The 27,791-nt window shown below is 41.2% G+C and overlaps 1 protein-coding gene across 2 annotated transcripts in view; it reads left to right on the forward strand.

Moving 5' to 3' along the window:
- The window catches only part of LOC143137497 (NACHT, LRR and PYD domains-containing protein 1 homolog), an 88,254-nt gene that overhangs the window by 32,383 nt on the left and 28,080 nt on the right, over positions 1-27,791 (forward strand). Inside the window, exons 2-6 of one of the 2 annotated variants that reach the window (XM_076297730.1) lie at positions 15,779-15,867; positions 16,144-16,194; positions 19,636-19,893; positions 21,166-22,861; positions 23,037-23,120. In XM_076297730.1, the coding sequence (XP_076153845.1) occupies positions 15,813-15,867; positions 16,144-16,194; positions 19,636-19,893; positions 21,166-22,861; positions 23,037-23,120 (2,144 nt within the window). In that variant the 5' untranslated portion in view covers positions 15,779-15,812. The remainder of the gene's footprint in view (positions 1-15,778; positions 15,868-16,143; positions 16,195-19,635; positions 19,894-21,165; positions 22,862-23,036; positions 23,121-27,791) is intronic. The other variant, XM_076297731.1, reaches the window with a different exon arrangement.

The following is a 27,791-nucleotide window of genomic DNA, read 5'->3' on the forward strand; positions in this document are numbered from 1 at the left end:
AGTGTTAATATGTCACCTGAGGTCAATATTACCATATACTATACCATGTTACCATATATTATACATACTGTAGAGTATGCTATGGAGGTTGGGGGAGGGGCGGGGTGACTAGATTCTGCAGCTACACTGAGTTATAAAACAAGTGATGAGGCGACCCTGGGACTCTGTAGTGGTTTATCTGCACGACAGCTTGATCATTAACACAATGACATCGTTAAGATGTCCTGCTCGTGGAGTTTCACAGTCTCCGACCCTTTTGAAGAAAGAGCCACAAGAGTTTGGAAAACAGAAAGCACTGAACTGGTAATGTAGCAGAAACACTGACAATAATATGTATAAAATATAAGCAGAATTATTAGTGCAAAATACTGGAAAAAAACAGCTCTTGTTGATAACCTTTTCCAATGAAGTAAAACAAGATCAGCTGGACAATCAAATTAACAAGTATATCATTGAAATATAAACAAATTATCTGTCACAACTGAAACCAGTGGCAGTCCTAGCTGGTGTAACGCCCTGAAATCGTTTTATTTGGGAATGAAAATTATCAATCCACAGAGGACTGAATTCAAAGACCCCCGAAAATCTAAGTGGAAAAAATTACGCGGCAAGCTCGTCCATTTTGCTTGAATTTCAGCGCAGCAACTCATGATGGTACTCAGTAGTTCGTATGGCCCCGACATGCTTGATGGCATCGGAGCATGCTCCTAATGAAACGGCAGATGATGTCCTGGGGGATCTGCTCCCAGATGTGGACATGGCCATCACTGAGCTCCCTGAGAGTCGGTGGTGCAACCTGGCGGTGTTGGATGGACCAAAATATAATGTCCCAGAGGTGTTCAATCGGATTTAAGTCAGGGAATGTGGGGCTCACTGCACCAATACAGGGTCAGACAATGGGTTTGAAGTTTTCATCCTAATGCCTAAGAGTTGTCTTGCCCGTAGAGGTGTGTGCGTCCTTCCAAGGATATCCCTCCCCAGACCAGCACTGGCCCACCACCAAACCAGTCATGCTGAATGATGTTGCAAGCAGCATTACATTTTCCAAGACATCTTTAGACGTCACATGTGCTCAGGGTGAACCTGGTCTCATTTGTGAAAAGCACAGGGCATCAATGGCGAACCAATTGAGCTGCACGGTGCTGGGCAGTGAGCATAGGTCCTTCCAGAGGCCATCGGCCATCATCAGGCCACCTTCATTAAGTCTGACAGTGTGGTCAGAGACATTCACACCAGCAGCCTGGAGGAGGTCATTTTGTAGGGCTCTGGCAGGGCTCCTACTGTTTGTTGTTGCACAAAGGAACAGATACTAGTCCTGCTGCTGGGTTAAGGACCCTCTACCATCCTGCAAAGCTCTCCTAGAGCAACTGTCTCCTGGAATCTCCTACATACTCTTGAGACTGCGCTGGGAGACACAGCAATCTTTCTGGCAATGGAACGTATTGGTCTGCCATTCTGGAGGAGTTGGACTACCCGTGCAAAGTTTGTAGGCTCCAGGTACTGGCTTATGCTACCAGTAGTGACACTGATCCTAGTCAAATGTGAAAGTAGTGAAAAATCAGTCAAGGAGGATAAAGATGTAAAATGTATCATTTGCCACCACCTCTAAAACCATTCCTGTTTTTACAGACATATCTCCCTTCTTCCTTTCTTGTCAAAGTTTTTGGAGAAAGTGGTCTTCAAGCAATTCTTGGACTTACTATATCAGAACAACCTGCTAGACCCTATGCAGTCTGTTTTCAAGAGTCATTCTACTGAAACTGCTTTTCTGTCTGTGACCAAAGCATTGAGTCCTTAGTCCTCATCTAAGTTGTTAAGTCATTAATATTCATTCTACTAGACTTATCTGCAGCCTTAGATACTGTTAACCATGACATTCTCCTTTCTACACTATCTGAACTGGGATGTCTAGGAAAGCCCTTGACTGGTTTAAATCCTACCTTAAAGGGCACATGACCTCACCACTGGTGTGCCTCAGGGATCATTATTAGGGCCCCTACTTTTCTGTATTCACACACTTCCTTGGATGAGACCATTCGCTCCCATGAATTTGATCATCACTGCTATGCGGATGATACTCAACTTTACCTGTCTTGAGCTTTTAGTGTTTCCACCACAAAGCACACCCAATGACTGGGCGCTGAACACACTAGCAAGTGTCCTAAAAGTGCTAGTTCACTGACTAGCATGAGCCCTAATGCGTCAGGAGGGAGCTAAACTCATAAGGTATTACGTATTTAAATTAGCTTCATTGACAGGCCTAATCATTTTATGGGATGCAAAATGTTAAACTACAATAAAACAATATAGACCTTTACAAACAATCAGCCTTAAAAGAAACTTTAGCATATGCTAATTGGCCCCACCCACCTCAATTGAATTAGGCTAACAGTAGGATGTGTTGGACTGGGTTATGTACTAATTTATCTAACTATGACTGGGTGTATGTACTAATTTATCTAACTCTAGGATAGAAGACAAAATAGCTAATTTCCCAAAAGGCAGCATGTTTCTTTAAGAGACTTGACAGACGCTAGCATCCATGGGTTTTAGCCTCCTAGCATGCCAGCCTTTAGGGGGGAATTAGGATTGAGCCCAGGCAAGTGCAGGGTTTAGTCACACAGTCGAAACTTCACACATAGCCTAAACGCACCCAGTTTTTGACTCAGTGTCAGAATGTATGGCTACTTCCTTAAAATCCAACATGTCTGCCATTTTATTTATGCATGATTGTCTCATTATGTATTTCATAATGCTGAAAGATGGCTATAGACACGTCATATTATGTGTTAAAAGCAGCATAGCATTATAAATGTAGAAAAAAGGGCATATTTTGGTGGCCATATTTGAAGTCAAGATAGGGGCCACTAGGGGCCGCTATGTGTTGGGGTCCATTTCAATTTTTGATCACTAGGGGTAGTACTACCAAGTTTCGTGCTTTCTGCAAAAACTGAACGATTCAGGTAAAAATCTGGCCTTAGCCGCCCGCTGTACTATATGAAATAGTTCAGAGGCGGGAGTTTTCCCGGTCGGCCGGCCAAGGAGTGTGCACGTTGCGGGCCGGCCCTTAAAGCTTTCGTCGCCGCCTTGATCGACGTGATAGATGCATTATGTATTTTCCTCAAATCTCCGAGATCTACACTTTAGAGTACTCAGAAGTCTAACCAATATTTATACCACTCGCTCACATTTCATTCATGGTTACCCTGCACACTCATCTCTCCCATGCTGATTTTTGCTTTTGTGTAGGCTAGCCTTATTTGTTTAATCTTAATTTATTTTTGTCTTATTCAGGCGTTACAGAACTTTCATGGTCACAAATAAAAAAAAAAGACAATTTAATTTGTTTGTTTGTTCTTACAGTAACGTCAAAGATTGTTAAGGCGGAGCAAGATACTTCGTCGTAGTTCATGTCTGTGGGCGCGAAATGGGGATCGAATCCTGTCTGCATAAAGAGGCGTGTCGATGACGTATTGATGAGCGTACGTTGCTACCCGCCAACAGCAGCGGCATAAATAACCGGCGCACACCTGATATAAAGTCGATTTTCTCCAGACTGGAATGCTCAAAAATGCTAAAAATTTACCTGAAATGTTCACAAGGGTTTGAGGATCATGAAAACGTGCCCGAAATTCACATTCTTAACTCTATAGAACTAAGACCTTAGCATATGTGGTAAAATTCTGAGCTATGCCCATAGACTTCAATGGAGCAGTCGCTGCCTCTGCTCTGCATAAAGGGGGATTTTGACCCCCCCCCTCGTGCGATCCGGAAGTAGCTCCTGATGAAGTATCTTGCTCCGCCTTAACAATCTTTGGTAACGTAGGCCTAGGCTAGAATGGAGCAAAGCCTCCTGGGAATGGGGAATGTGTTTCTGGTGTATCCAATGAACCGATTGTAGGTCAAGTCTATTTAAATGTAGGGGGATAAATGAGCGGCCCCTCATCTAATGGCATGACCCTACAAGCGATCAAGTTCGAGGAAAACTACAGCATTTTTGACAGTCAACGGTTTTGCGTGGTTGCTTGCTGTTTTACACATGGATGGAAGGCAGAGAGAAAGGTTAGCGGAGCTAAAGCATTGACGTTATTGCTAGGCGGAAATTAGCACAAGCTAGTCTTATGTTGATATGTAAGCCTAGCCTAATGACTAATTAGTGGGCCACTCAGGCTGATAAATGGTTTGTGAAACTCGTTGGAACTGTCTATATGTAAGCCTATATAGGCCTACTTTAATCGTTCTCTATGCAAACCTATTCAAAGTAAATTAAACTACTTTAAATTCGGTGCTGTCAGAATTTTCCCGGTGGATTTTAGTGCCCCACTCCACCCCTGGAACAGTTATTCCACTAAACCATGCTTTACTAAAACCTAGCATAGTAGCCTATAGCCTTCACACATTTGCATTCGTCCATTATTTGAACTCATTGGCAAAGTAAAGTGAAACTAACTTCACTGTGGTGTCAGTCAACGACAAAACAGTTCTACACAGTTAGTTACTTTCACTATTGACTGACAATCGGTTACTGTCGAAAACATAGCTGGAAAAAGACTTACCCTAATAATGTTTGAATGACTGAATAAAACAAAATTTATCCTGCAGAGGAGTTGCTTATTATCTTGTGACAGTGCATCTTCAGCTGTGCTCGATATGTGTGTGATATGTGACATGCTCGATATGTGACATTCCTGTTCAACATGCACTTAGTTCTTTAAGCGCTTAGGGGAGATTATGTGAAAAATCGTTACGCGGTGGATAGAAGCATTACATTTGGTAGATATGTTCCTTGGATGATCTTAAGACATCCTAGAAGGGGTGCCCAAAAATATCTCAAACAGGAAGTGAGTTTTTAAAGAAATTGAAAAATGTCGCGCTTCCCGACACACAATTGGCAGCTGATTCAAACACTACCTACACAACCTCTTAAAAGCTTGAAATTTGGTATGTATGTTCCTTGGATGATCTTAACACATCCTAGAAGGGGTGCCCCAAATTATCTCAAACAGGAAGTGAGTTTTTAAAGAAATTGAAAAATATCACACTCCCCATCACAAAATTGGCAGCTAATTCAAAGACCACCTAAACAGCCTCTTAAACAGCCGCTTGACATTTGGTATGTATGTTCCTTGGGTGATCCTAAGACATCCTAGAAGGGTGCCCAAAATGTTTAAAGAAATTGAAAAATGGAAGAAATCCCTTTGCACAGCCAACTTAAAAAGGTGCTGGTGGATTGCAGGTTTTAAAGTTCATATATTAAAAGAGGTGGCCACCGCCCACTGTTATATTTTTTTAGTGATTTTTATTGAGCAACGCGTTTCGTCAGTTGCTTCATCAGGCTCAATTCAAAACTAAGCAAGTGAGATAAAATAAGGTCCCATCCCAACAGGTGATAGGCCACTGATACAACACATGACTCAAGTCATCACATCAATTAGTCACATAGTCCATTGACTCAGGTCATCAATTAGTCAATTTGTAAATCTATCACACAGCTCAACTAGTCATCTCCCCTACTAGAGGCAATCCAGAGATCTTTTTCTATTACTGGTCAAATATTTCACAATCAACATTTCGCAATTTCAGTATCACATTTAGTCATCCTGATATTAGAGTCCATTACATTGTTTACAGTATTTAAATGTCCATATTTGTGTACATATCCGCAATCACATGAATCCATAAAAACACAGATGTTTACAACAAATACATATTCAATAAACAGTTACACTTTTAAGCACCATTTAAACCATTCATTACAGTTAACCTTTCTATTAAAAATGTGCCCAAAATGTGTTCCATACACAAATATCAGAATTCTGGTCCCAGAGTTTAATTATGACCGCCGCGCAGCGCTTTTTCGCATGTCCAAATTTCTGTCAAGGATTCCCGGGACACTGTAAGACCGGGGTGCACGAAACTTGGTGGGCATGTAACCCCACATGGATAGCATGGAACCTCCTGTTTTCGAAACTCCCGCCCTGCGTCCTGATTGGCTGTACCATAAAATCGGTTGCAGAAATCACTCTCAATGGAAGAGGTCCCAGATGGATGTGAGTGAAGCTAGATGGAGCTAAGCGGAACGAAGTTCATCTGGCTAGGGTCAGGTTATCCATCAGGTGCACTTTCAAAATAAATTCAGAGGTCAGACTTGCTTATTTTTATGGAAATATTTGTGCTGTAGCCTAAGCTATTTTGCACTTCAGAATTATAACCATGCATACACAGGTGGAATAGTTATGGTGATATTGCAATAAGTTCACAACCACAAAACATACAGTATATGCTACATTTCACAGTTCAGAAATGTTCAAAAATGTGTGTACATTTCAGCACTCCATGAAATTATGCAGAAGTGGTCACCTGTGTTATTCAGCTAGTTCATTTAAGATAATATATTGGTCATTGTGATGGCCATCTAGCCTATAGCCTACATGCTCTTCCTTTTTCAGGATGTACCCATATCTGGGAATGTATGATGTGAATGTTTGCATATGGCTTATGTCAGGCTTTATATCAATATTTGTGTCTCATTATTTGATTTTCTTCATATTTTTGCTTTAATGTCACTAGGTAGCATGCCAATAGAAATATATTCATTTATCTGTGTAAGTGGGATTGGCTGGAACCTGACAATATAAGAACCATGATAGTGGGATAATCTATGGCTGAGCAATTTTCAAAAATGTATGTAGGCTACTGACAAATGTTTACATTAGAATACATTATAATTTTAGGCCTACTCAGGAACCACTTTGCACAGAGGCATGCGTTACATCCCCGTATTCAGTATGGTTTGCTGTTTATTGTGATATTGGGTTTGCCATGTGTTGTGTAGCCTAAATTGCATGTCAGTTCAATCAAAGTCAAAGTCAAAGTCTGCTTTATTGTCAATGTCTTTACATGCCAAGACATACAAAGAGATCGAAATGACGTTTCTCACTCTCCCATGGTGGCAGGGGTGAAAGTAGTTTTTATTTGTTGGTGGTACTATGATATAGAGTCCTCTGCGCGCGCCGAAAATTTCACTTAGCCTAATTATTTATTATTTATTTATTTGTTTATTTACTGTATTATAGTCTACTTATCAAGCATTCACTAGGACTTCTTATCACTCTAGTATCACCCTTTAACCCACCTGTATCTGTTTTTGATTATGAATAAATTGCACATAAAAAACACTTAAAGGGAAACTTGGCAGGATTCCCCCCTCTGCTGGAGAAATTGTGCATTATGCTATTTCAAACTGGAAAAAGGTAACGATAAAGCACATGGATTTGTTTACAAGCTAGCAAAACGGTTAGCATAAGTTCGGCAGACAATGTGGATGTTACAAGGTAAGAAACACGATTTAAAACGAGTTTCTTGTTTCTCACTTCTCTTTCCCGGACGGTAGTCTCAATGTTGCAAGGTTGGTTTTCCGCCTGGGGACGCTAGGGGCAGCGGGAAAAGTCACCATTTTCACCGGAACAGGTCATTTAACCATCCAAATGATTTCTAAACGGGTTTATTACGTTGAAATAGTTGCCAAGTACCCCTTTAATTTCAACATTTATTTATTTATTTAGCCTAGTTACTCTGCTCGCTCCCACTTCCAATCGTTTTTTTTATATAGGCTACTGAATATCATGAAACACGTTTCTTTGAGTCATGCCTTTTTATTTGGGAGACTGCAACATACTTCTGTACGCTAAAACACTTTCATTATTGCTGCGCAAGATCTGGTTAAGCCGTACACGCGCTGTCTGTCTCTTGTCTCTCCAGCAAAACACTGCACACATAAAACCAGAATAGGCTATTGAAACATCAACATATTTTTCTTTAGCCTGTATGTTTTTTTTTATTTGGGAGACTTTCCAAAAAACGTCCGTCTGCTAAAACACTTTGGATACCAGTGCACGTTGGCGCAATTACTGTAGGCTACTGTACGCGCGCTATAGCTTGCTCGTTGTCTGTCCAGCTGCACGGGAGGTTTAGACACAATTCAGATACAGTTCAGAACGATGTATATGAAATATATTTTTGGGGAAACGTGTTGCTTCTGGTAATTTGACGTTAGCAGTTGTGTTGTCATGCTGAAAGTGCTATATTTTTCAGAGACAGTATAGTTTTCTTTCCGGTACGGCGTACCCTCTCCAAATATTTTAGTGGTAGCCTACTCCGTACCGGCCAGTACCGGTGTTACATGGCAACTGGCTTCCGTGTTAACTGGCTGCGTTGATGACGTTTCATGATTGATGACGAGTCTTTGACAGATGTGGCCGCTTGCAGATTTGTCACTTTCTGATATACTAGAGACGCACACAAATATGCATGACATGTTTAAAAGTCAAAAACATGACTGGTCCATGAATATGCCACCCAAAAAACAAACACCTAAATAGCATAAATTAACTTCAAGTGGGTATCGAACCACGAATAAATTGACCTATTTGCTTGTTAATCAGACGTCTATCAACTTGCGCCACGAGCCAACTGACAACACTCACAGACATTTTATGATAATTGTAACAAGTTAACATATAGCTGTTCATGTTATCTGGCTACCATGTTATCATGCTACCGTTGCCCAAGCCATTTAGTAGGCCTTCATGGTTAAGTATCATGGTTAAGTTTTACAAATGTTTCACTGAGGTTAGGCTGTGGCCGCCCCTACCTGAAGTGTCTGTAGAGCAAATAAATCAGCAAATAAATCAAATAAAAATGTGTTGCCTAATTGTGTATTTTGTCCAGCCTATTCTTTTAAGAATTCAGTTCATTAAACACAGGCATTCTATAACGTGTCAATATTTTACACAGAATTTGCGCACAGGGAGAATCAAAATTCTTAGGCTTATAGGCTATTAACGTTAATGTTGCTGACATGTAAACATAGGTTTGATATTTTATTGATATTTTATTTAGCCTACCAATTCACACATTTGTGTTTCTCCTGTGGCGCAACAGGTTAATGCCTATATGTTGCTCTTTTTTTACGCAGTCTACATGGGTTCAATCATCCCCATTACACGTTTTTTTATTATTATTTATTTATTTTTAGACCAGCAACGCTTCCTAAATTTAGGCTACAGATACTAGGTGGTCACAGAGAGCCTGACCAGCAGTCAGTGAAAACTTAACAATGATACTTTGAAGACCTACTGGCTTGGGCAACTGCTGTAGCAAGACAACATGTACCATCAGCCGTGTTAACTTGCTACAATCGCCAGCTGACTTCTTCAAATTGTATAGACTAAGTCAATTAAATTTCACAATGATTTATCAGCTTGTTCGTGGCGCAAGTACATAGATGAATGGTTATCATGTAAGTGGTTTCATTTAGGAAGCAGGTTCAATACCCACAAGTTGTTATTAGGCTATTTGTATTTATTTTTTTGGTGGCATGGTCCAGTGCATGTAGCGTACTACAGACAATTTTGACATTTAAATATGTCATGCATATTTGTATTTGTTCGTCTCCAGTTTCCATCAGAAAATCTGCAAGCGGCCACATCTGTCAAAGAAACGTCATCACTCGTTAAACGTCACCAACGCAGCCAGTTAACATGGTGCCAGTTGCCATGTAACACCGGCTTACTTTCACCCCTGCACGGTGGAGACAAGACATATTTTACCAATTTAGTCCACAAACAAGCATAACATTCAAGTAAACAATAAAAAGTAAATAAGAAGGCACATACAATGAAGAAATAAGAGCAGCAACATTTGGTTGAAATGTGCAATTGTGCATAGACAGTCAATATAATAGTGCAGTCAGGCCAATGTCTGGTCAGGTTCAATGTTGATAATTTACAGACATCCCAAGTCTCCCGGAAGTTCCGGGAGTCTCCCGCATATTAACAGCGGCTCCCTGACGCCCGCAAATTAGATAAAATCTCCCGGAATCTAGAGCGAGCAATCAAGAGCGCGCACGCGAGACCTATCAAATCGCGAGTGCATCTGAGTGTAGCGGGCACATGACAGGGGAGAGAGAGGGGTGGTGCGTGTGTGCTGAGCGCATCCAAGACAGAGAGCATCCTGAATGGCCTGTTTTGCTAAATCAACCAATCAGTTTTCAGTGTAGGCGGGCTTTTTATCTCTTTTCTCCCGAACTTAATCAGTTCAGTGTCTCTAGGAACAGGAGCGTCATGGAGTCAGTGCCTCTCAAAAAAGGAAAATGTAAGACCCATTTCAAAGTGTACCCTTGTCTCATAAGAGTAAAAAATAATGATAGGCCTAGTCTTGCACGCTGCACTGTTTGTAACAGTGACTTTAGCGTTGCTCATGGCAGTTTAAATGATTGCAAAAGACATGTTGAGGTGAGTTTAACTAGTGCCAATTTATGTGCATATTAGGCTATTCTATATTCAGGCCTATACATGGCTAATTGCCAAGGCTACATGAAAAGACCAAAAAAAAGACCAAACTACCAAAATGTACATATTTTATTTTCACAATTTCTATCTTCCTTATTTGGTGTACTGACTAGACATTATTGAACAAACATATCAATCTGTATTTCAGTATCTAAATTCTTTTTTGTTGGGGGGGGGGGGGGACTTTGTGATACCTCCCTGAAATGACTTTTTGCAGGTTGGGATGTCTGAATTTATATCCATTTGATAACCATTTATCACAGCAACTTGGCGCTAATATCATTGGAAAGCTTAGATTGATGTGTGATATGTATAGGTTTAGTTTAGTTGAACCTCATCTGCCAGGTATTTGACCTACCAGGTTGACACTTCAGTGTGAAAAATACTCAATAATACTTAAAGCATACCTGAAGCCGGGGAAATGTGCCTGGGATGGCTTCTGAAGTAGCATCGCAAATGAGAGAAAATTTAGAAAATTACACAGACAGGGGATGCTCTTGAACCCTCTCACTGTCTCTGAAAGCATAACTAGTCGATCAGTGGCTCAACAGGTAGATCTATAGATAGGCTAAACCCATTTTTTTCAGGCATCTGACCGACCGGGTTTGACACTTCAGCATGAGAATTCGGGGGTGTGGCGTGTGAGCGTGTGAAACTAATCAAATGTGTGTGTCTCACGGCCAATGCGTGAGAGTTGGCAGCTCTGGTCAGTTCTGGATGAAGTGAAGCATCAGTTTGATTGCATTGTCAGCCCACTTTTTTTTCTCCTCTGTTATTATTGCCCATGCTAAGTTCACCACAGGTATTGGTTTGGTTAACTTTTGGCACTAAGATGGCCTTTGGTTGACAAGTAACAGCTAGAATTGTAGTGTATACTTCTCTGGAAGACAGAGCATATATTTTTGTGCTTTTTGAGCTGGCTGAATATATATTTGCTCTCTAGCACCTTGGATCGGGAAGCGAGCGTGCTAGTAATTGAGCTAAAAGCCCAGGCTGCTAGTTCTCTCACTAGCATGTCAAGGTATCATGAGGGAGTGTCACTCCCCGATGTGAGTCGCTACCCGATGTGAGTCACGCATGCTCAGATTGATGTACATACTGCACAGCTAAATACTAGCTGGCTAACGTTACTGTAGTACAAATCAAAATTCTGTAGCTTCTGTTATTCCCGAAATAATGGTACCCCCAGGAAGCCACAGATTCACAAATATGCACCCCAGGTGATCATGGAGACACAATTAGCCTAGGGATGCCTTTGTTTGCCTAGATTTAGCTTGATAATTGGAACCCAGCTAGTGGTTCTATATTGGCTAACGCTAACATTGGCATAACATTTGGTCAATGAGTTGTGTGCCTATTTAGGGCTTGATCTCTGCTCATGTGGGCATTTTAGCAATAAACTGTCTTTTGGAAATTATTAAGTGATTCTTCCAAAAGTTTTTAAAAATATTTATGTTATGCATACATAAATAATTAACTTCTCGGATTAGGATTCATTTGGGGAGTCATGCCATTATGACCAATATAAGCCTGTTTTCCCCCCTTTAAAGCTGTATAAAAGGCATATAAGATTATCTTCATGGGTTATCTTGCACATAATAGTTGTTAACCATCTATATATATCAAATGTAAAATAATAAATTAGCAGAATAAACCATGATGCCCAACTATGTAATGTTTTATTATCCTTGGGTCGTTTTAGGTGGCCATCTTGGATTTTCCCTTAAAAAATGACCTAAATTAACCAGAAATGTTGGGCACCCCTTCTCAAATGATGAGATAGCCTACATCATAAATAGTGTCTGTACCAATTTTGGTGCTTCTATCCACCGCATAACAATTTTGGCCCTTTTTTGTTGATAATCCCCCCTACTATTATGCGTTATGGTTTGTATAATATTGTTTTATTTCCATTAGGCTGTTGATTGATTTGACATTATTTATTATTGATATTCTCCTTAATGTAGTCTTACCATGTTATTGCTTTTTATATTATTGATTAAATGGACATTATTGTTTATTATTGCCTTTTTCCCTAATTTAAATTGCTTATTTTATTAGGCTATTGATTGAATTGACATTGTTGTCTATTATTGCTATTCTCCTTATTATAGTTTGACCAACATTCTAATCTGTTCCCTATTAAATTTTAAATATTATGTTGTTTTTGTATTTGCGTGTCGCTTTGGACAAAGGCGTCTGCAAAATCCCATAACCATAACCAACCATAACCATGTGTCTCCCCTTATCACTTTTAACCGTCATTACTAATTTGCAAATAACTACTCATTGTGAAATGTATTTCGTAATATCTTTATTCTAATAATGTTTCCCATTGTAGCCTAATTGTGTCATTTGTAATGTTTTGCATGGATGTGCACTGGGGCCCCTTCATGGATGATAGAACGATGGTGCATTGTGCACCCTCCCATATCACTGTTGATAATACGCTCTTAAAATAACATCAACAACTCGCCATGGACTTCTGACCAGGGGCCTATTGCACAAAACTAGGATAAGGGATTAAGCCGGGATATCTTGGTTATCCTGGCTCAATTTATCCGTGATCCAGTTGCACAAAAGCGGGATAGGGGGCAGCAGGATATGTTATGGTATAAGTTACCATGGCGATTTATTCTGTGGAGCTAGCCTGCTCCAGACCAGGCTAAGTTCCAGGATCTATTTAATCTCATCCCTTATCTCAGTCAGCAGTCACCACAAACGGAAACCAATAGTTATTTCACTGCCCACTACACATTGTTATCACATATACCTAGACCCACTGTCATTATTTAAACGTTTGTGATCATTAATTAACTTTTACATACTCGCCATTCCCGACCTGTCATGCGACAATGTGACATCACGGGAGTGCCTAACCATTTCGCACGTGGTGGTCGCGGAACTAGTTGCAATATTCTCCTAAACAGAGGTGTTGCTGTTTGTTGCTGTTGTGAAAAGGCTATCGCTACCTACTTCACACCGTAGAAGAAGCAATGAAGCCGCTAGTTGCCATGGTAAATCAGTGAATCTGTGATCGTTGACGGGGTCTATTTGAGGGAGCCGTGAGCGCGCACTTATCCAGGATAGGTTTCACCTGGCTTGATGAATCCGTGTCTGCTCATCCTGGCTTGCTCGTTGTGCAACCAATTAAGCCTGTACGCTCTTGTTTTGGATTCATTGAGCACAGCTCAGTAACTTATCCCGGATGTCTTAATTCTGCTTTTGTGCAACGGACCCCTGTCATGCGACAATGTGACGTCACGGGAGTGCCTAACCATTTCGCGCGTGGTGATCGCGGAACTAGTTGCAATATTCTCCTAAACAGAGGTGTTGCTGTTTGCTGCTGTTGTGAAAAGGCTATCGCTACCTACTTCACACCGTAGAAGAAGCAATGAAGCTGCTCTAGTTGCCATGGTGAATCAGTGAATCTGTGATCGGTGGCGGGGTCTATTTGAGGGAGCCGTGAGCGCGCACTTATCCAGGATAGGTTTCACCTGGCTTGATGAATCCGTGTCTGCTCATCCTGGCTTGCTCGTTGTGCAACCAATTAAGCCTGTATGCTCTTGTTTTGGATTCATTGAGCGCAGCTCAGTAACTTATCCCGGATGTCTTAATTCTGCTTTTGTGCAACGGACCCCAGGTTTCTTTTGGTCAGTGGTGCAATGTGTTCTGGTTGTGTATGATAGCGATTTTAGCCAGTCCGTCCATGGAGCTGAGCGGTGCGAATATCCCACTCCTCTCTCAGGTTCAAATTCAAATTGACGCTCAAATTCACGTCAGGCCACTCCGCTCAATTTCGCTCCCCACTCCACTTAAAAATCCTCCCGCTCCAGAGAAATCGTTCCACGCTAGCTCCAATTCAAAAGAGGGAGAAATAATCTACAAGCCGCATTGTCACCTTAGAAAACTTAAATCCCAAAGAACTAAGAGCAACGGCAATGTCACTCATAGAAAATTTATTGTAAAAGATAATGCAACACCAAAAATGCAACAACGAACAAGGGTGGCAATGTCAATACACATAAGCCTAAAACTCAAGGGATCAAGTGGGACTAATTGCCTAAATAATACAGTTTTACTTCAGCCTTACTTGATATGAAGCATACCAAATTCAAATGCTCACGTTTTTCTTTGCTCTCCGTAGCACACTCATGTTTCTGTGAAATGCGTTGTCTTAAGTTCCAAAATGAATCTTACTGGTACAGTGTCACCACATGGTTGTTCTTGCTCTACATTGTTAGTATCTAGTTGTTTTGTAGGAATAGTACGGTTTTTGGCCCAAGGCTATGACTTTCAGTTTCCTTTCTAAAATATGTCGCGACTCCATCCCCAACGACCTTAGGCCTACTAATGCCTATATCTTTAACGGTCTTGGTTTCATTATGCAGACATGAATTCTGGGTGGATTTGTGCATGCCTCGGACTCGTTGTGTGAGTGGTATCGGAGTAAAAATGGAGTGGAACCGCTCCGGCCTCTAAATTAAAAAGTGCTCCGCGCTCCAACAACATTCCATCCGCTCCGCTCACTAGCTCTGCTATGTAGGAGCCTGTAGGGTTAGAGGAATGCTCCTTGACCACTACGCTACCACCTACTGCATGCTAGCTCCGCTCACTAGCTCTGCTATGTAGGAGCCTGTAGGGTTAGAGGAATGCTCCTTGACCACTACGCTACCACCTACTGCATGCTAGCTCCGCTCACTAGCTCTGCTATGTAGGAGCCTGTAGGGTTAGAGGAATGCTCCTTGACCACTACGCTACCACCTACTGCATGCTAGCTCCGCTCACTAGCTCTGCTATGTAGGAGCCTGTAGGGTTTGAGGAATGCTCCTTGACCACTACGCTACCACCTACTGCATGTTAGCTCCGCTCACTAGCTCTGCTATGTAGGAGCCTATAGGGTTAGAGGAATGCTGTATTGTTGGGATCCTGCATGTGTGTTTTGATTATGTCTGTCAGAGCTCACCATATGTGTTTGTCTGTGTTTTTCTGAATTCAGGTTGAACATTTCTCACTTGCACATAAATAAATACTAAAATCACTGGTTAGAAAATAAGTAGTTATAATGTGGTCACTGCATTGTCCATTATCTCTTCCACATTCCTATAGTTATGATGTGGTCACTGCATTGTCCATTATCTCTTCCACATTCCTATAGTTATAATGTGGTCACTGCATTGTCCATTATCTCTTCCACATTCCTATAGTTATAATGTGGTCACTGCATTGTCCATTATCTCTTCCACATTCCTATAGTTATAATGTGGTCACTGCATTGTCCATTATCTCTTCCACATTCCTATAGTTATAATGTGGTCACTGCATTGTCCATTATCTCTTCCACATTCCTATAGTTATGATGTGGTCACTGCATTGTCCATTATCTCGTCCACATTACTATAATGTGGTCACTGCATTGTCCATAGAAGCTGTGCATGAAGGGGCGGAGACAGTGATGTCATGGCCAGCAACACCCAAACAGACAAACAGGAAGTCCAGCACAATGTGGAAGCAGGTCAGTCACCTTGTGTACTCATCAGCACAAAACACTACATTGGTTGGAACGTAAGAGCATATGTCTAAAGAACACTACATTGGTTGGAACGTAAGAGCATATGGCTAAAGAACACTACATTGGTTGGAACATATGGCTAAAGAACACTACATTGGTTGGAACGTAAGAGCATATGGCTAAAGAACACCACATTGGTTGGAACATAAGAGCATATGGCTAAAGTTTGCTTGTAATGATGCACTGCTGTAAGCATTTGGGTCAAATCTGTGTCCACAGTTGCAGGTGCTGAGAGTCAGACATCTGCAGCATCTCCAGCTAAGGCCACAGGTACTGTAAGCCCTGCGACAGCACCGCTGTCACGCTATCCTGAGAAGTATTCTTTGGTCATCACTGTTCTGAGTTCTTTGACTTCCATTCAAAACATCAAAACAACACTTCCAAAATGTGCTCAAACTAAAACGGTGACTCATGCCAGCAACCATTTCACTTTGATCATAAACTACATTTTGGTACAAGATATATACAGCAAGATTAACATAAATTGTCTTAAGCAATGTGGAGAAAAACTGCCAGCCCCTAAGACTGCCCATTATTCAAATGTATGCTCATCTAATGTGAGTAATTGCATTCAACAACGTACCTTAATGATGCACCACAATTTATAAAATAACAAAGTTTGAAAAGAAAAACACAATATATCAGATGAATTAGACAAATACGATTTTCTACAGTAACTTCCTGTAAAATTAAAAATGTAATGGCGCTATTGCACTGTACAGCCACCAGATGGCCCCATTTCAGTGTCTGCTTTCAGCTACATAATAACCTGAAGTGCAGTGCCATGCCCCCAGCTGGTGGCCATGAGATATATAATGTAGCCCATTATATCTCAGTGTTTCCCATACATTGACTAATCTGTGGCGGGGCGCCACAAAATAAAAATCGGCCGCCACAGATTAATATTCATTTAATTTAATTTCATTTAAATTAAATATAAGATTAATCCTTGCATTGCCACTGAGCCGCGCTTTTAACGCATGCAGCCTTTCCTTGCCCCGCCCCGCCCTCTCTCGTAGCCCGCTGCCCCTTCTCTGCATGCACTGCAAAAACTGCTATCTAACAAAATCTCACCAAGTGTTATTAATCTTATATCAAGATAAAAAAAACTAGTTGGTATTGTTTTCAGTATAAAGAGACTTACCTAGCGCTTTCTTGTGAAATCATTTGACTTAAAAAAAATGTGACTTATTTTAAGATATCTCATCTTGAAAACAAGCAAATTTGTCTGCCAGTGCGTTAAGCAAATTTGTCCTAAAAATAAGCAAATTTGTCTGCCAGTGCGTTGAGCAAATTTGTCTTGATAAGACTCCTTAAAATAAGTTAAAGTCTTCTTAAATTAAGTCAAAATGATCTTTTGAGAGGGCGCTAGGTAAGTCTCTTCATACTAGAAACAATACCAAATAGATTTTTTAATCTTAATATAAGATCAATAACACTTGGTTAGAATTCATTTTTTGCAGTGTGTGCATTTAAAATATTCACGATTGTTGAAGGATTGTTGTTGCCACATTGCATACAAGACGTCTGGCTAAATTGCTATTAAATCTGCTTAGCATCGTGACCATGCTGCGCAATTTTTTTAAAAACTGCTGTATTGAAGTTAACTAAGTTAAGTGCTAAGGTCTTATCACAACATAGTAGGCTACATTGAAGAGACTAAACTAGGTTAAGTTATGCAATCAAGCAGTAGGCCTATCTCAAAGCTAACGTTAGAATACTGTTTGGATGTCGAATTTAGCATGCTTAGCCTACTTACAGCTGCTTGTCAATTTCGTTGAAGGGCTCATTTTATTGACTCTGACACTGAATGTAAAATCCCAAAGTAAATGGAAAAGTGTTTTCCAAAATTCAAAAGTGCTTGTCCCAAGGAGAAGTACGAACCTTTATTTTAACTGTGTAGAAAACGTTACAAATTGCATCGACACATCAGCAGCCTTTTAACTGTGTTACGAACGTCTTAAAGTGACAGGCATTCAATTAGACCTATACACTAGAGGTCTGCACTCCCGCGGTAGACCCGCGGGTCCCGACACAAAAAAGATTGCGGCAACTTTTGGAAGCTCTTTGCGGGAGCGGGCGGGATGAGAGAGGTGCGTTCGCGGGTGCGGGACAGACCGATGATTCACTGCACTCCCGCAAATTAAATATGTGCGTAAAATTAAATATGGAAATGATTAAAGTACTGTTCATAACTATAGTTCAGCTGAATGTTCTGTTAGGCAGCATTAAAAAACGGGGTTTAAGCATAACTGACGGATAGCAGGCCTATAGCCTATATTGTCGTTTACGTGGGTTAAATTTGTTCCTGCTGCTCATTGTCAAAACTCAAAAATCAAAAGCATGACAGAGGAAGAGGGCAGACTAGGCCTACTTCAGTTGTTAGCCTACATTCAGAACCAAGAAACTGACATCTCGAGTCTTTCTCAGGTGTGTGTGCTCCTTTCGTGAGACAGAAAGAAAAACTGAATAGGCTATCCCTCCTGCATGCTGGCTTTAGCGGGCGGGAGCAGGACATCATGTTACAGCTGCGGGCGGGAGCGGGACTAAAAATGACACATTATTGCGGGAGCGGGACAGAATGTTGCGGGAGCGGGACTGAAAAATCAGTCCTGCGCAGACCTCTACTATACACTACCAAGACCAGGGATGGATTACTGCACGGTCCTACCGGGCCCAGGCCCAGGGGCCCAAGGGGTCAGGGGGCCCTGAAGCCCAAGCCTTTGCATGGAATCATTGCCTCAATATCAACAAATCAGGATGTAGGCTATGAATCTGATTGAATTTAGTATTGGCCATCCCCAAAATGCACCAGAATACAGGAAATCACATCAAACAAATTAAAAAACTTCTGGGGGAGGACCCCCAAACCGCCCCGTCCACATATACGAAAATAAGTGGGGGCCCCTTAATACATCTGGGCCCAGGGGCCCGAAAGTTCATAATCCGCCCATGACCAAGACGATCCCCCCTCCTCTTCTAATCCATCTGGTTAATTGTGTTTTTCTACTTTGTTCCTTTATTAATTGTGGTGTAATATTAAAGGTGAATTGTGGTGTACTATTAAGGTAAATTTTTTAATGTAATTACTCTGACATTCGGCATTAGATGACCATAATTTGAACAATGGGCACAGTCTCAGGGGCTGACAGATTTTATACGATTTCTCCACATTGCTTAAGCCAATTTATGTTATTATTATGTTATTATTGCTAAACTAAATTTTCGATTTATATAAATATTCTACGAAAATTTAGTTTATTATCAAAGTGAAATGGTTGCCGGCATGAGTCACCTGTTTTAGTTTGAAGACATTTTGGAAGTGTTGTTTTGATGTGTTGAATGGAAGTCAATGGGAGCCGTAAATCTCAGAATAGCGGTGACCAAATAATATTTCTCAGGATAACGTGCCAGCGGTTGCGACAGTCAACACAATGAGAGGAATAACAGATCGGTGATCAATAACAACTGGAATCTTAAAACAGTAAGAGTAGTCAAACTGCAATTTCACCACAACGACATAAAAGTGCTTATATCGGCCACAGTAATGGCACCACAATGGTATAACGGTGCTCATATCGGCCACAGTTATGACACCACACAGGTATAACGGTGCTTGTATCAGCCACAGTTATGTCACGGTTCTGGTTTTGTGGAGATGTGCGTCTTGGCCACAGGAGGTAATCACAGCGTAAAACTCTCTCCTTACAGATCAAGTGTTTAATGCTCGGATTGAACTCATAAACAAGATTGGAGATGCTGCTCTCAAAGATCTGCTGGATGGCCTTCAGAATCCCACCACTGACATGGGCCCTGTTATTACAAAGAGAGAGAGGAATGAGGTTCTGCAGAAGCACAGTGTGACTGAGGACCAGGTGACATGCCTGGTTGACATGGTGTGGAAGAAGGGTGAAGGGGCCTGTGAGAGATTTCTCTCCCTCCTTAAAGACAAGGAGCCTGGTGTCTATGGTGAGTGCCCAGTGTAATGGATGACCATTATGGTGAACATGTTGACATAGTGCTGCACAAGGGTGTACTTGGCCTCTATGGTGAGTTGGGTTTGTAGACACCTCAGTGGTCGATGGAAGTCTGGTTTAATAACTGCCCATTACGAGTAACCAATCACCAGGAGAAAATGTGGTCTAGTGGGAAAAGGACTACACATCACTGTGATCTACATACAATGGAACATTTATTGTAGAAATAATATGTTGGTTTTGTTATGAAAAATTAGTTATTATAAGTGTAATGTAGCTGGTCCACTGATTTCTAATCATAAGGGGTGTTTTTAAGAGACATTGGCATCAGCCATAAAAACCTGTAAGAAATATAAGACACATAGAGGGGAGCAGATCAAATACTGTTTAACATTGTGGTGACTACAAACAAATACACTGCAAAAAATGAAATCTAACCAAGTGTTATTAATCTAATATATTAAGATTAAAAAATCTATTTGGTATTGTTTTTAGTATGAAAAGACTTACCTAGCGCCCTCTCAAAAGAACATTTTGACTTAATTTAAGAAGACTTTGACTTATTTTAAGGAGTCTTATCAAGACAAATTTGCTCAACGCACTGGCAGACAAATTTGCTTGTTTTTAGGACACATTTGCTTAACGCACTGGCAGGCAAATTTGCTTGTTTTCAGGATGAGATGTCTGAAAATAAGTCAAACCTTTTTTAAATTAAGTCAAATGTTTTCACAAGAAAGCGCTAGGTAAGTCTCTTTATACTGAAAACAATACCAACTAGTTTTTTTTATCTTGATATAAGATTAATAACACTTGGTGAGATTTTGTTAGATAAGCAGTTTTTGCAGTGTACAGTCACGAGAGGCTAAGTGAGGGAGATAAAAACACTGTGCGGACTCGTTACAAACAAACACGGAATCTTTGATGAAGTTTACTTTGTTTTATTTTATTGTTTAAACTCTGGGTAAAACATATTCCATCAAAGCAGCATAGCAGACAATGGCAATGTCAGAATTAAATAAGCAATAAACTGCATTGTTTCTATACAAAAAATACGGCCAACAACAAATGTGCTCTCCCTACTCACCCCCTCTCCATACAGCCGTACCTATGCCCAGGTAGATATATACATTCATTCATTACACCACCTATGCCCTCGTGACATTGATGCCAAATTAGTAAAAAAAGGTACCAATACAGAAACCACACATATACAGGAATTACTATAAACATAATATTAACATTTCCATTTGTAATACTGTTTCAGACCAACAGCAAATGATCCTCAATCTTAAGGAGTGGATCTGCTCGCAGTATAAGACAGTGCAGGAATACAACTCCCTACCTGGACAGGATGTGCTGTTGACTGACCGCTACACTGACCTGCTGATAGTCCAGCAACACAGAAAGCAGAAAGAGAAAGAGGAGGAGATTCGTTTCAGAGGAGCGAGTCTCTTCAGTGTCAGGGAGGCATATCAAAGCACCACTGTGGACCAGTTCTTCAGCCCTAATGACCATGGAGACATTCCTAAAGCAGTCATTCTTCAGGGCCACTCTGGACATGGCAAATCCTTTATGGCACAGAAGATCATGTTGGACTGGGCATCAGGCAACCTCTTCCAGGATCGATTTGAACTTATTTTACACCTGAGATGTAAAGAACTGAACCAGGTGTCCAGAGAGAGGAATGACAGGTGTGTGGTGGATCTTGTGAGCTACAATAAGACATTTACCCCACTGATCTCAGAGAAACTAAAGGACTCACCACAGAAGGTGCTCTTCCTCATAGATGGATTTGATGAACTGCGATTCACAAATGAAATCAATGACTCACTTGTCATTTGTCAAGACCCTTTCACACCAGCTCCTGTTGAGGCCATTCTGAGTGCTCTGTTGAAGGGTACAATCCTGGACGATTGTTTCCTGCTGGTCACCACCAGGCCCACTGCTGCAGACACACTGAGCAAACTGCTCAAACACCCTCTGCGTTCAACTGAGACTCTGGGTTTCTCTGAGAAGGGGGTGCAGGAGTACTTCCAGAGGTTCTGTCAAGATCAGCAGGTAGCAGAGAAGGCATTGAGGAGTGTGAAGGCAACTGGAACACTCTTCTCTTCCTGCTCCATTCCGGTCATCTGCTGGATTGTCTGCACAGTTTTCCGGGAGCAGCTAAAAGAAAATGCTGAAATGGCTGAGCTGGAAACAACTACCTCCATATTTGTCCACTTTGTGTCCACTCTGCTGAAGCATCACTGCCAGGGTTTGAGTCAACCCGTCCCTACTCTGCTGAGGAGCCTGGGCCAGCTGGCAGAGAGAGGGATGCTGGAGCAGCAGGTCCTGTTTGAGAAGGGAAGTGTGTTGAGTACAGTCTCAGATCCAGCCAGTGTTCCCTTCCTGTGCAAATTCCTCCTGAAGAAGAAAGTCTGCCTGGAGGAAATGTTCAGTTTCATGCATCTCAGCTTTCAGGAGTTCTTTACTGCACTCTACTACACCTCAGACCAGAATGAGGAGAAAGTCAAAGAGCTGCTCGGTTCTGTCAAGGAATATGACGGCAAGTCCTATGTCCTACCCATCATCCAGTTTCTCTTTGGCCTCTCAAATAAGGAGGTGGTTCAAGACCTAAAGGAACTTAAGCTGCCTTCCACTCCTTCCATTCGAGAAAAGCTGGAAATGTGGATTCTTGAACTCATTGAAAAAAGTAAAGATTCAAAGAAAAGTAATGAGTTGCTGTTCATTCTCCACTGTCTCTATGAGCTCCACGAGGAGGAGTTTGTGAGGAGAGCCATGGAGGTTTGGGGTAAGATAACCTTTGACTCCATTCCCTTGACGACGACAGACTGCTCTGTGCTGCTGTACTGCCTGCAGCGCTGCCCGACCATCAGAAGCCTGGAGCTCAACGTGTGCAACATCACAGCAGAGAAGCTGAGGATGCTGCAACCTGCACTGAGCAGGTGTGAGGAGCTGGGGTGAGTGTGTGTGTGTATGGAATACAAGCAAATGTAGCCACGTAAATAAACACTTTAATTATATTAAAGTTCAGTTTGATTTCCTATTAAAACAACCTACCGGTCACATTCATATAAAAGCTTAAAGCCGACATTGTCTTCAGTGCTGGTTGACTATGTGTTTGTGTGTTTGCAGGTTAGTTGTTGAGGAGCTGTCTGATGCTGATGTGAATGATCTGATCTCAGCTCTGGGGAAAGGAAAGATCCTGAGTGGACTAGGGTAAGAACTGTATTTATATGAACACTTATGAACACTTTCACTTGTTTATTTGTGTTTCTTGTGTATTGAAAGAGTGAGTGTGTTTGTAGGAAAATCTTTACAGTCAGGAAGCCAAAATTGAAGATTTCAGTGTTTGGCATGTGGAAGTAAGAATGATGTCAATTTGAGTTGATACTGTACTAATGGTTTGTTTTTTGTTAATGATTTGTGATTTTTTAGTGATTTTGGTTTAAACTGTAAATAGGCTTAGTTGTAGATTGGCCGCTGTGTGAAATCCCCTACCTATAGCACGAGGAATTGAACATCTCTCCTGTGTACATTTGAAATCGTTTTGTGTAGACACATTGGAATAGAAGAGCCATTAGATGGAATGAATGACAGTGTTTGGGTGCTTGCTCTGTGGAAAATATGCTTTAGGAAATTAGAGTATTGGGCAATTTCACGAAAAATTGACTTTTTGTCACATCCATAACGCCAGTGAAATGCCTTGGCATTTGTTTGATGTGAATTATAACATTCATTTTTTTTGCATCTTTTCTCATTTACATTCTTCAGCCAAAAATAGAAAATGCTCAAATTTCATGTAATCATTCACATCATATCATACCATACCATCACATTTTATTGGCGTTATGGATGTTACAAAAAATGTAATTTTCCATGGAATTGCCCTATTACAAAACTTTTGTTTTCACGTTTTACACACATTCATTACTTTCCACAAGTGGTTCTGAATCTGGAATGACACAGGTACTGGATCTGCTGCCATAACAGTGTGTGTCTGGTGGGCATACTGAGAAACAAAAGGGAACATGTGTGTAGTTAGAGAGTCAGAGTTGAAGTTCTCAGTGTTTGGCATGAAAACAATTTGAAACATCATCACACCTGGCAGGTACAGTTACACACAGCAGTTTGAAGCATCATCACACCTGGCAGGTATAAGTTACACACAACAGTTTGAAACATCATCACACCTGGCAGGTATAGTTACACACAGCAGTTTGAAACATCATTACACCTGGCAGGTACAGTTACACACAGCAGTTTGAAACATCATTACACCTGGCAGGTATAGTTACACACAGCAGTTTGAAACATCATTACACCTGGCAGGTATAGTTACCCACAGCAGGTAAATCCCACAACATTAGTAAAACATTACATACACTGCCTGAGTCAGGGACAGAAGCATTGGTAGTTTCGCCTGACAATTGGTTGGCCCCAGTTTGATTCCCAAGCCCACTGTTAGATGTCGTGTTTCTTTGGATAAACACGTTTGCTGAATACCAGCTACTTTGAGAACAACAGCAGTGGTAGCAATAGCAAGAATATGTATTATGTGTGTGTGGAATATTGTATTATATGTCTATGTGTTAAACATATTCAGTGTGTGACCCAAAGTTATTTGCTACAGTCTTAGAATAGAATATACTTTATTGTCATGCCTGCATGAAAACGATCTTTGGTCTCACTGGTAAGAGTAGTATAAAACACATAGGAAACATAGAGTAGTAGGATGTTAGATGTGCGAGTTGGGCAGTCTATGTATTGTTGTAGAGTTGGGAGATAAGCTGACAGTGTGTTAGTTCCCTAAACTGAAAATGGGTTGGTCAGCTGATCGGGAGAGCGCGTTATTGAAACAGTCTAATATGCGCTCGGCTGCCTCTTTGTTGTTAGGACCAGGCACATACACCAGATTGACAGTCAGCTGCCCAAACTCTCAGGGTAAGTAAGATGGTCTGAATGAAACCACTAAGATCTCATAGTCTCAAAGGCCACCTCCGATAGATTTTTGCGACTTGGCCTTGTCTCTGTCTGATCTGATTATGGTATATCCATCAACGCTAAAGTGACAATCTCACTTTAACCATGTTTCAGTAAAACAAATGCGATTACTGCATCGGAAGTCCTCCTCATATTTCATGCGAAGTATTACCTCATCCAATTTGTTGTGGAGCGATCTTACATTTGAAAGGGTGATCACTGGTAAGGGCTGCCGGCTCCCAGTTCCAATTGCTGCTACTGGAAGAAACTGGAATCCATGCATTTCCACTGAATTATTTTTGGAATCTGATCCCTTATCATACCTGTTCATTCTTACCCGTCGCTTGACTTATCGTGACTAAATTCAAGATGGCTGCAAACGCTAAACTTCGTGAAGATACTGTCTGTATAAATTGTCTTGTAAGTAAACTACCAGTGCTTTTTCAAAGTTCTCAATGTTTCGTTTTAAATGGCAGGGCCCTCGGAAGTCTACCAATGAAGTGTGGAGATACATTGAGCCTCGTAAATGGTGTAAAACAGTGATTTATTTGCATGGCTAGACCGATGCCGAAGCACCACCATTGAAAAAGCTGTTGGTAGCATCGGCTAACTAGCGCCAGATTTTGGAGTGCAGGGGACAAGCCGAGATGGGCTATGAGACATACGTTCACACTCGGTATCATGTTTCAATACACTAGGTAAATATCACACCGGAATTCTCCTTTAAGACCCATTTCTCATCAGACTACACAAAAGTGTAGGCCTACTAGAGTTTAGATTCTCTGCCCGAGCCCGAACTTGACCCGACCCGACCTGACCCGCGGCCCGGGTCGGGCCGATATTTCCAGCCACTATCCTCGGGCCGGGCCGGGCCGGGTCCTTGATCAAGCTTGCTTTTTTTTCTTTCTAATCATTAGCCTACTTGGGTGGGGAGCTAAAGCTATGCCATAGTCAGACTCAGAAATATTTTATATTTATCAAAGTAGGCCTAAGTAACAAGTGTATACAAAGTTATACAAGTTAGGCTCAGAGTTACAAAATGTCAATTGTAATGTCATCTGCGCAACACGTGTCATGCGCAACTTCTCCACTCGCACACATCACACCGGGCCTGCTGTGCTGTATTGTGTAGCTTAAGTGCAACGTGAAGCTTGAAGATGTAAAGAAAAAAAATGAAAACAGGAGAAATAACTTCGAGGAAGTTTGGAGAAAAGTCGGAGGTATGCATTTGTCAGGTATGCTTTGTTGCGTGCATTAAGTGCGCACGATGTTCACCTATGACAGCAAAAATACTTTAAGATGAACATGAAGCAGGCTTGCCATGGCAGAAATAATGATAGCCAGCCTTCAATGTCCTCTTTTGTCCTCTCAATGTCCTCTAAACGGATTTCTGTAGCTCAAACAGCTCGGAATTGTAGTTGAGAACGTCAGTTATAATGGCCCACGTATTTAAAAAATGTCGGGTTTAAATCGGGCTCGGACTCATAATTACAGTTAACGTGTCGGGCCGGGTCGGGCTCGGGCACAATGTGCACGGGCTCGGGTAGGGTCGGGCTTGATTTTTTGGGCCCGATCTAAGCTCTAAGGCCTACCCAATTGTCTCATAAGAGTAAAACATAATGATAGTATTGCACACTGCACTGTTTGTAACAGTGACTTTAGCATTGCTCACGGCGGGTTAAATGATTGCAAAAGACTTGTTGAGGTGAGTTTAACAAGTGTAATTTCATTTGCATATTACTCAGGCCTATACTAGATGGCTAGTTGCCAAGGCTACATGAAAAGACCAAACTACCAAAATCTACATATTTTACTATCACAATTTCTATCAATAGGCCTTCCTTATTTGGTGTACTGACTAGACATTATTGAACAAACATCTGCATTTCAGTATCTAAGTAGGTTAGGTTGGGATGTCTGCTATACATTGTTGACATTACTGTTAAAATGCACTTCCAGTATAGTGAGTATTGGCAAAACTGGTTATCATTTTTATGTTGAGGCGGTGGGGGTGTTGTCGGTAGCTGCTGAAAGTAACTAATAAAGTAACTTGTAATCTAACTTAGTTACTTTTAAAATCAAGTAATCAGTAAAGTAACTAAGTTACTTTTTAAAGGAGTAATCAGTAATCAGTAATCAGATTACTTTTCCAAGGTAACTGTGGCAACACTGGTTTTAAAGCAATTCTCTCAACAAGGACAATTTAAAAACGGTAGAGTACAGTAAGAATAAGTGTGTTAGGGCCAATTTAATCTGAAGTTTATTTTATTGAAATTTACCTCCCCCTGCTGGCACTTTTACTTTGCATTATGACACCACCAGGAACTCCTATATATGGAGACAGGAAGTGAGGCCTGGCAGGTGACCGCATTAGTGAAGAAGCGCTAGCCACAGTTGGGAGCGATATAGTTTTTTGACCACAAACTCACAAACTCACAAACTCACCACTTACAAAACAACATTGAAGCTTTTCGTTTACATCTACATTGATGCACGCATACATCTTTGGATTATATTTAGGTTGTATTTAGAAGGATAGAAGATCCTATTTTTGTTGGAATTTGAATTTTGTAAGTTTGTTTGAACGTGCGTCCCAAATCCCCCCGGCCTGGCTCGCGCGGCAGCTAGATAGGAAGTTGAGACAAGTTGCCGAAATAAAGTGCATCAGTGAGTGCTGTTTTTAACAGTTGAGTGTCAGTTCAAGACGGCTGGTAAGTGCTAGGATAAGCGAGACTTGTTGTAAGTGGTGCTACGAGAGGAGATGGGTCATTCCACGTCAGTTCAACCAGGGCCCACGCACTTAGGTCTCAAAAAATTCTGAAAAAATTACCAGGTGTACCTATGTTACCGAGGAGACACACTGTAAAATTACTCTTATGTAAGATCAAGACTTTCCAAGATACAGCC

Source organism: Alosa pseudoharengus, unplaced genomic scaffold (genome assembly GCF_046254945.1).
Source record: "Alosa pseudoharengus isolate Yale_2024_CS ecotype anadromous, Long Island Sound unplaced genomic scaffold, YU_APseudo_1.1 YU_APseudo_1.1_scf_21, whole genome shotgun sequence".
In the NCBI taxonomy this organism is placed as follows: Eukaryota; Metazoa; Chordata; class Actinopteri; order Clupeiformes; family Clupeidae; genus Alosa; species Alosa pseudoharengus.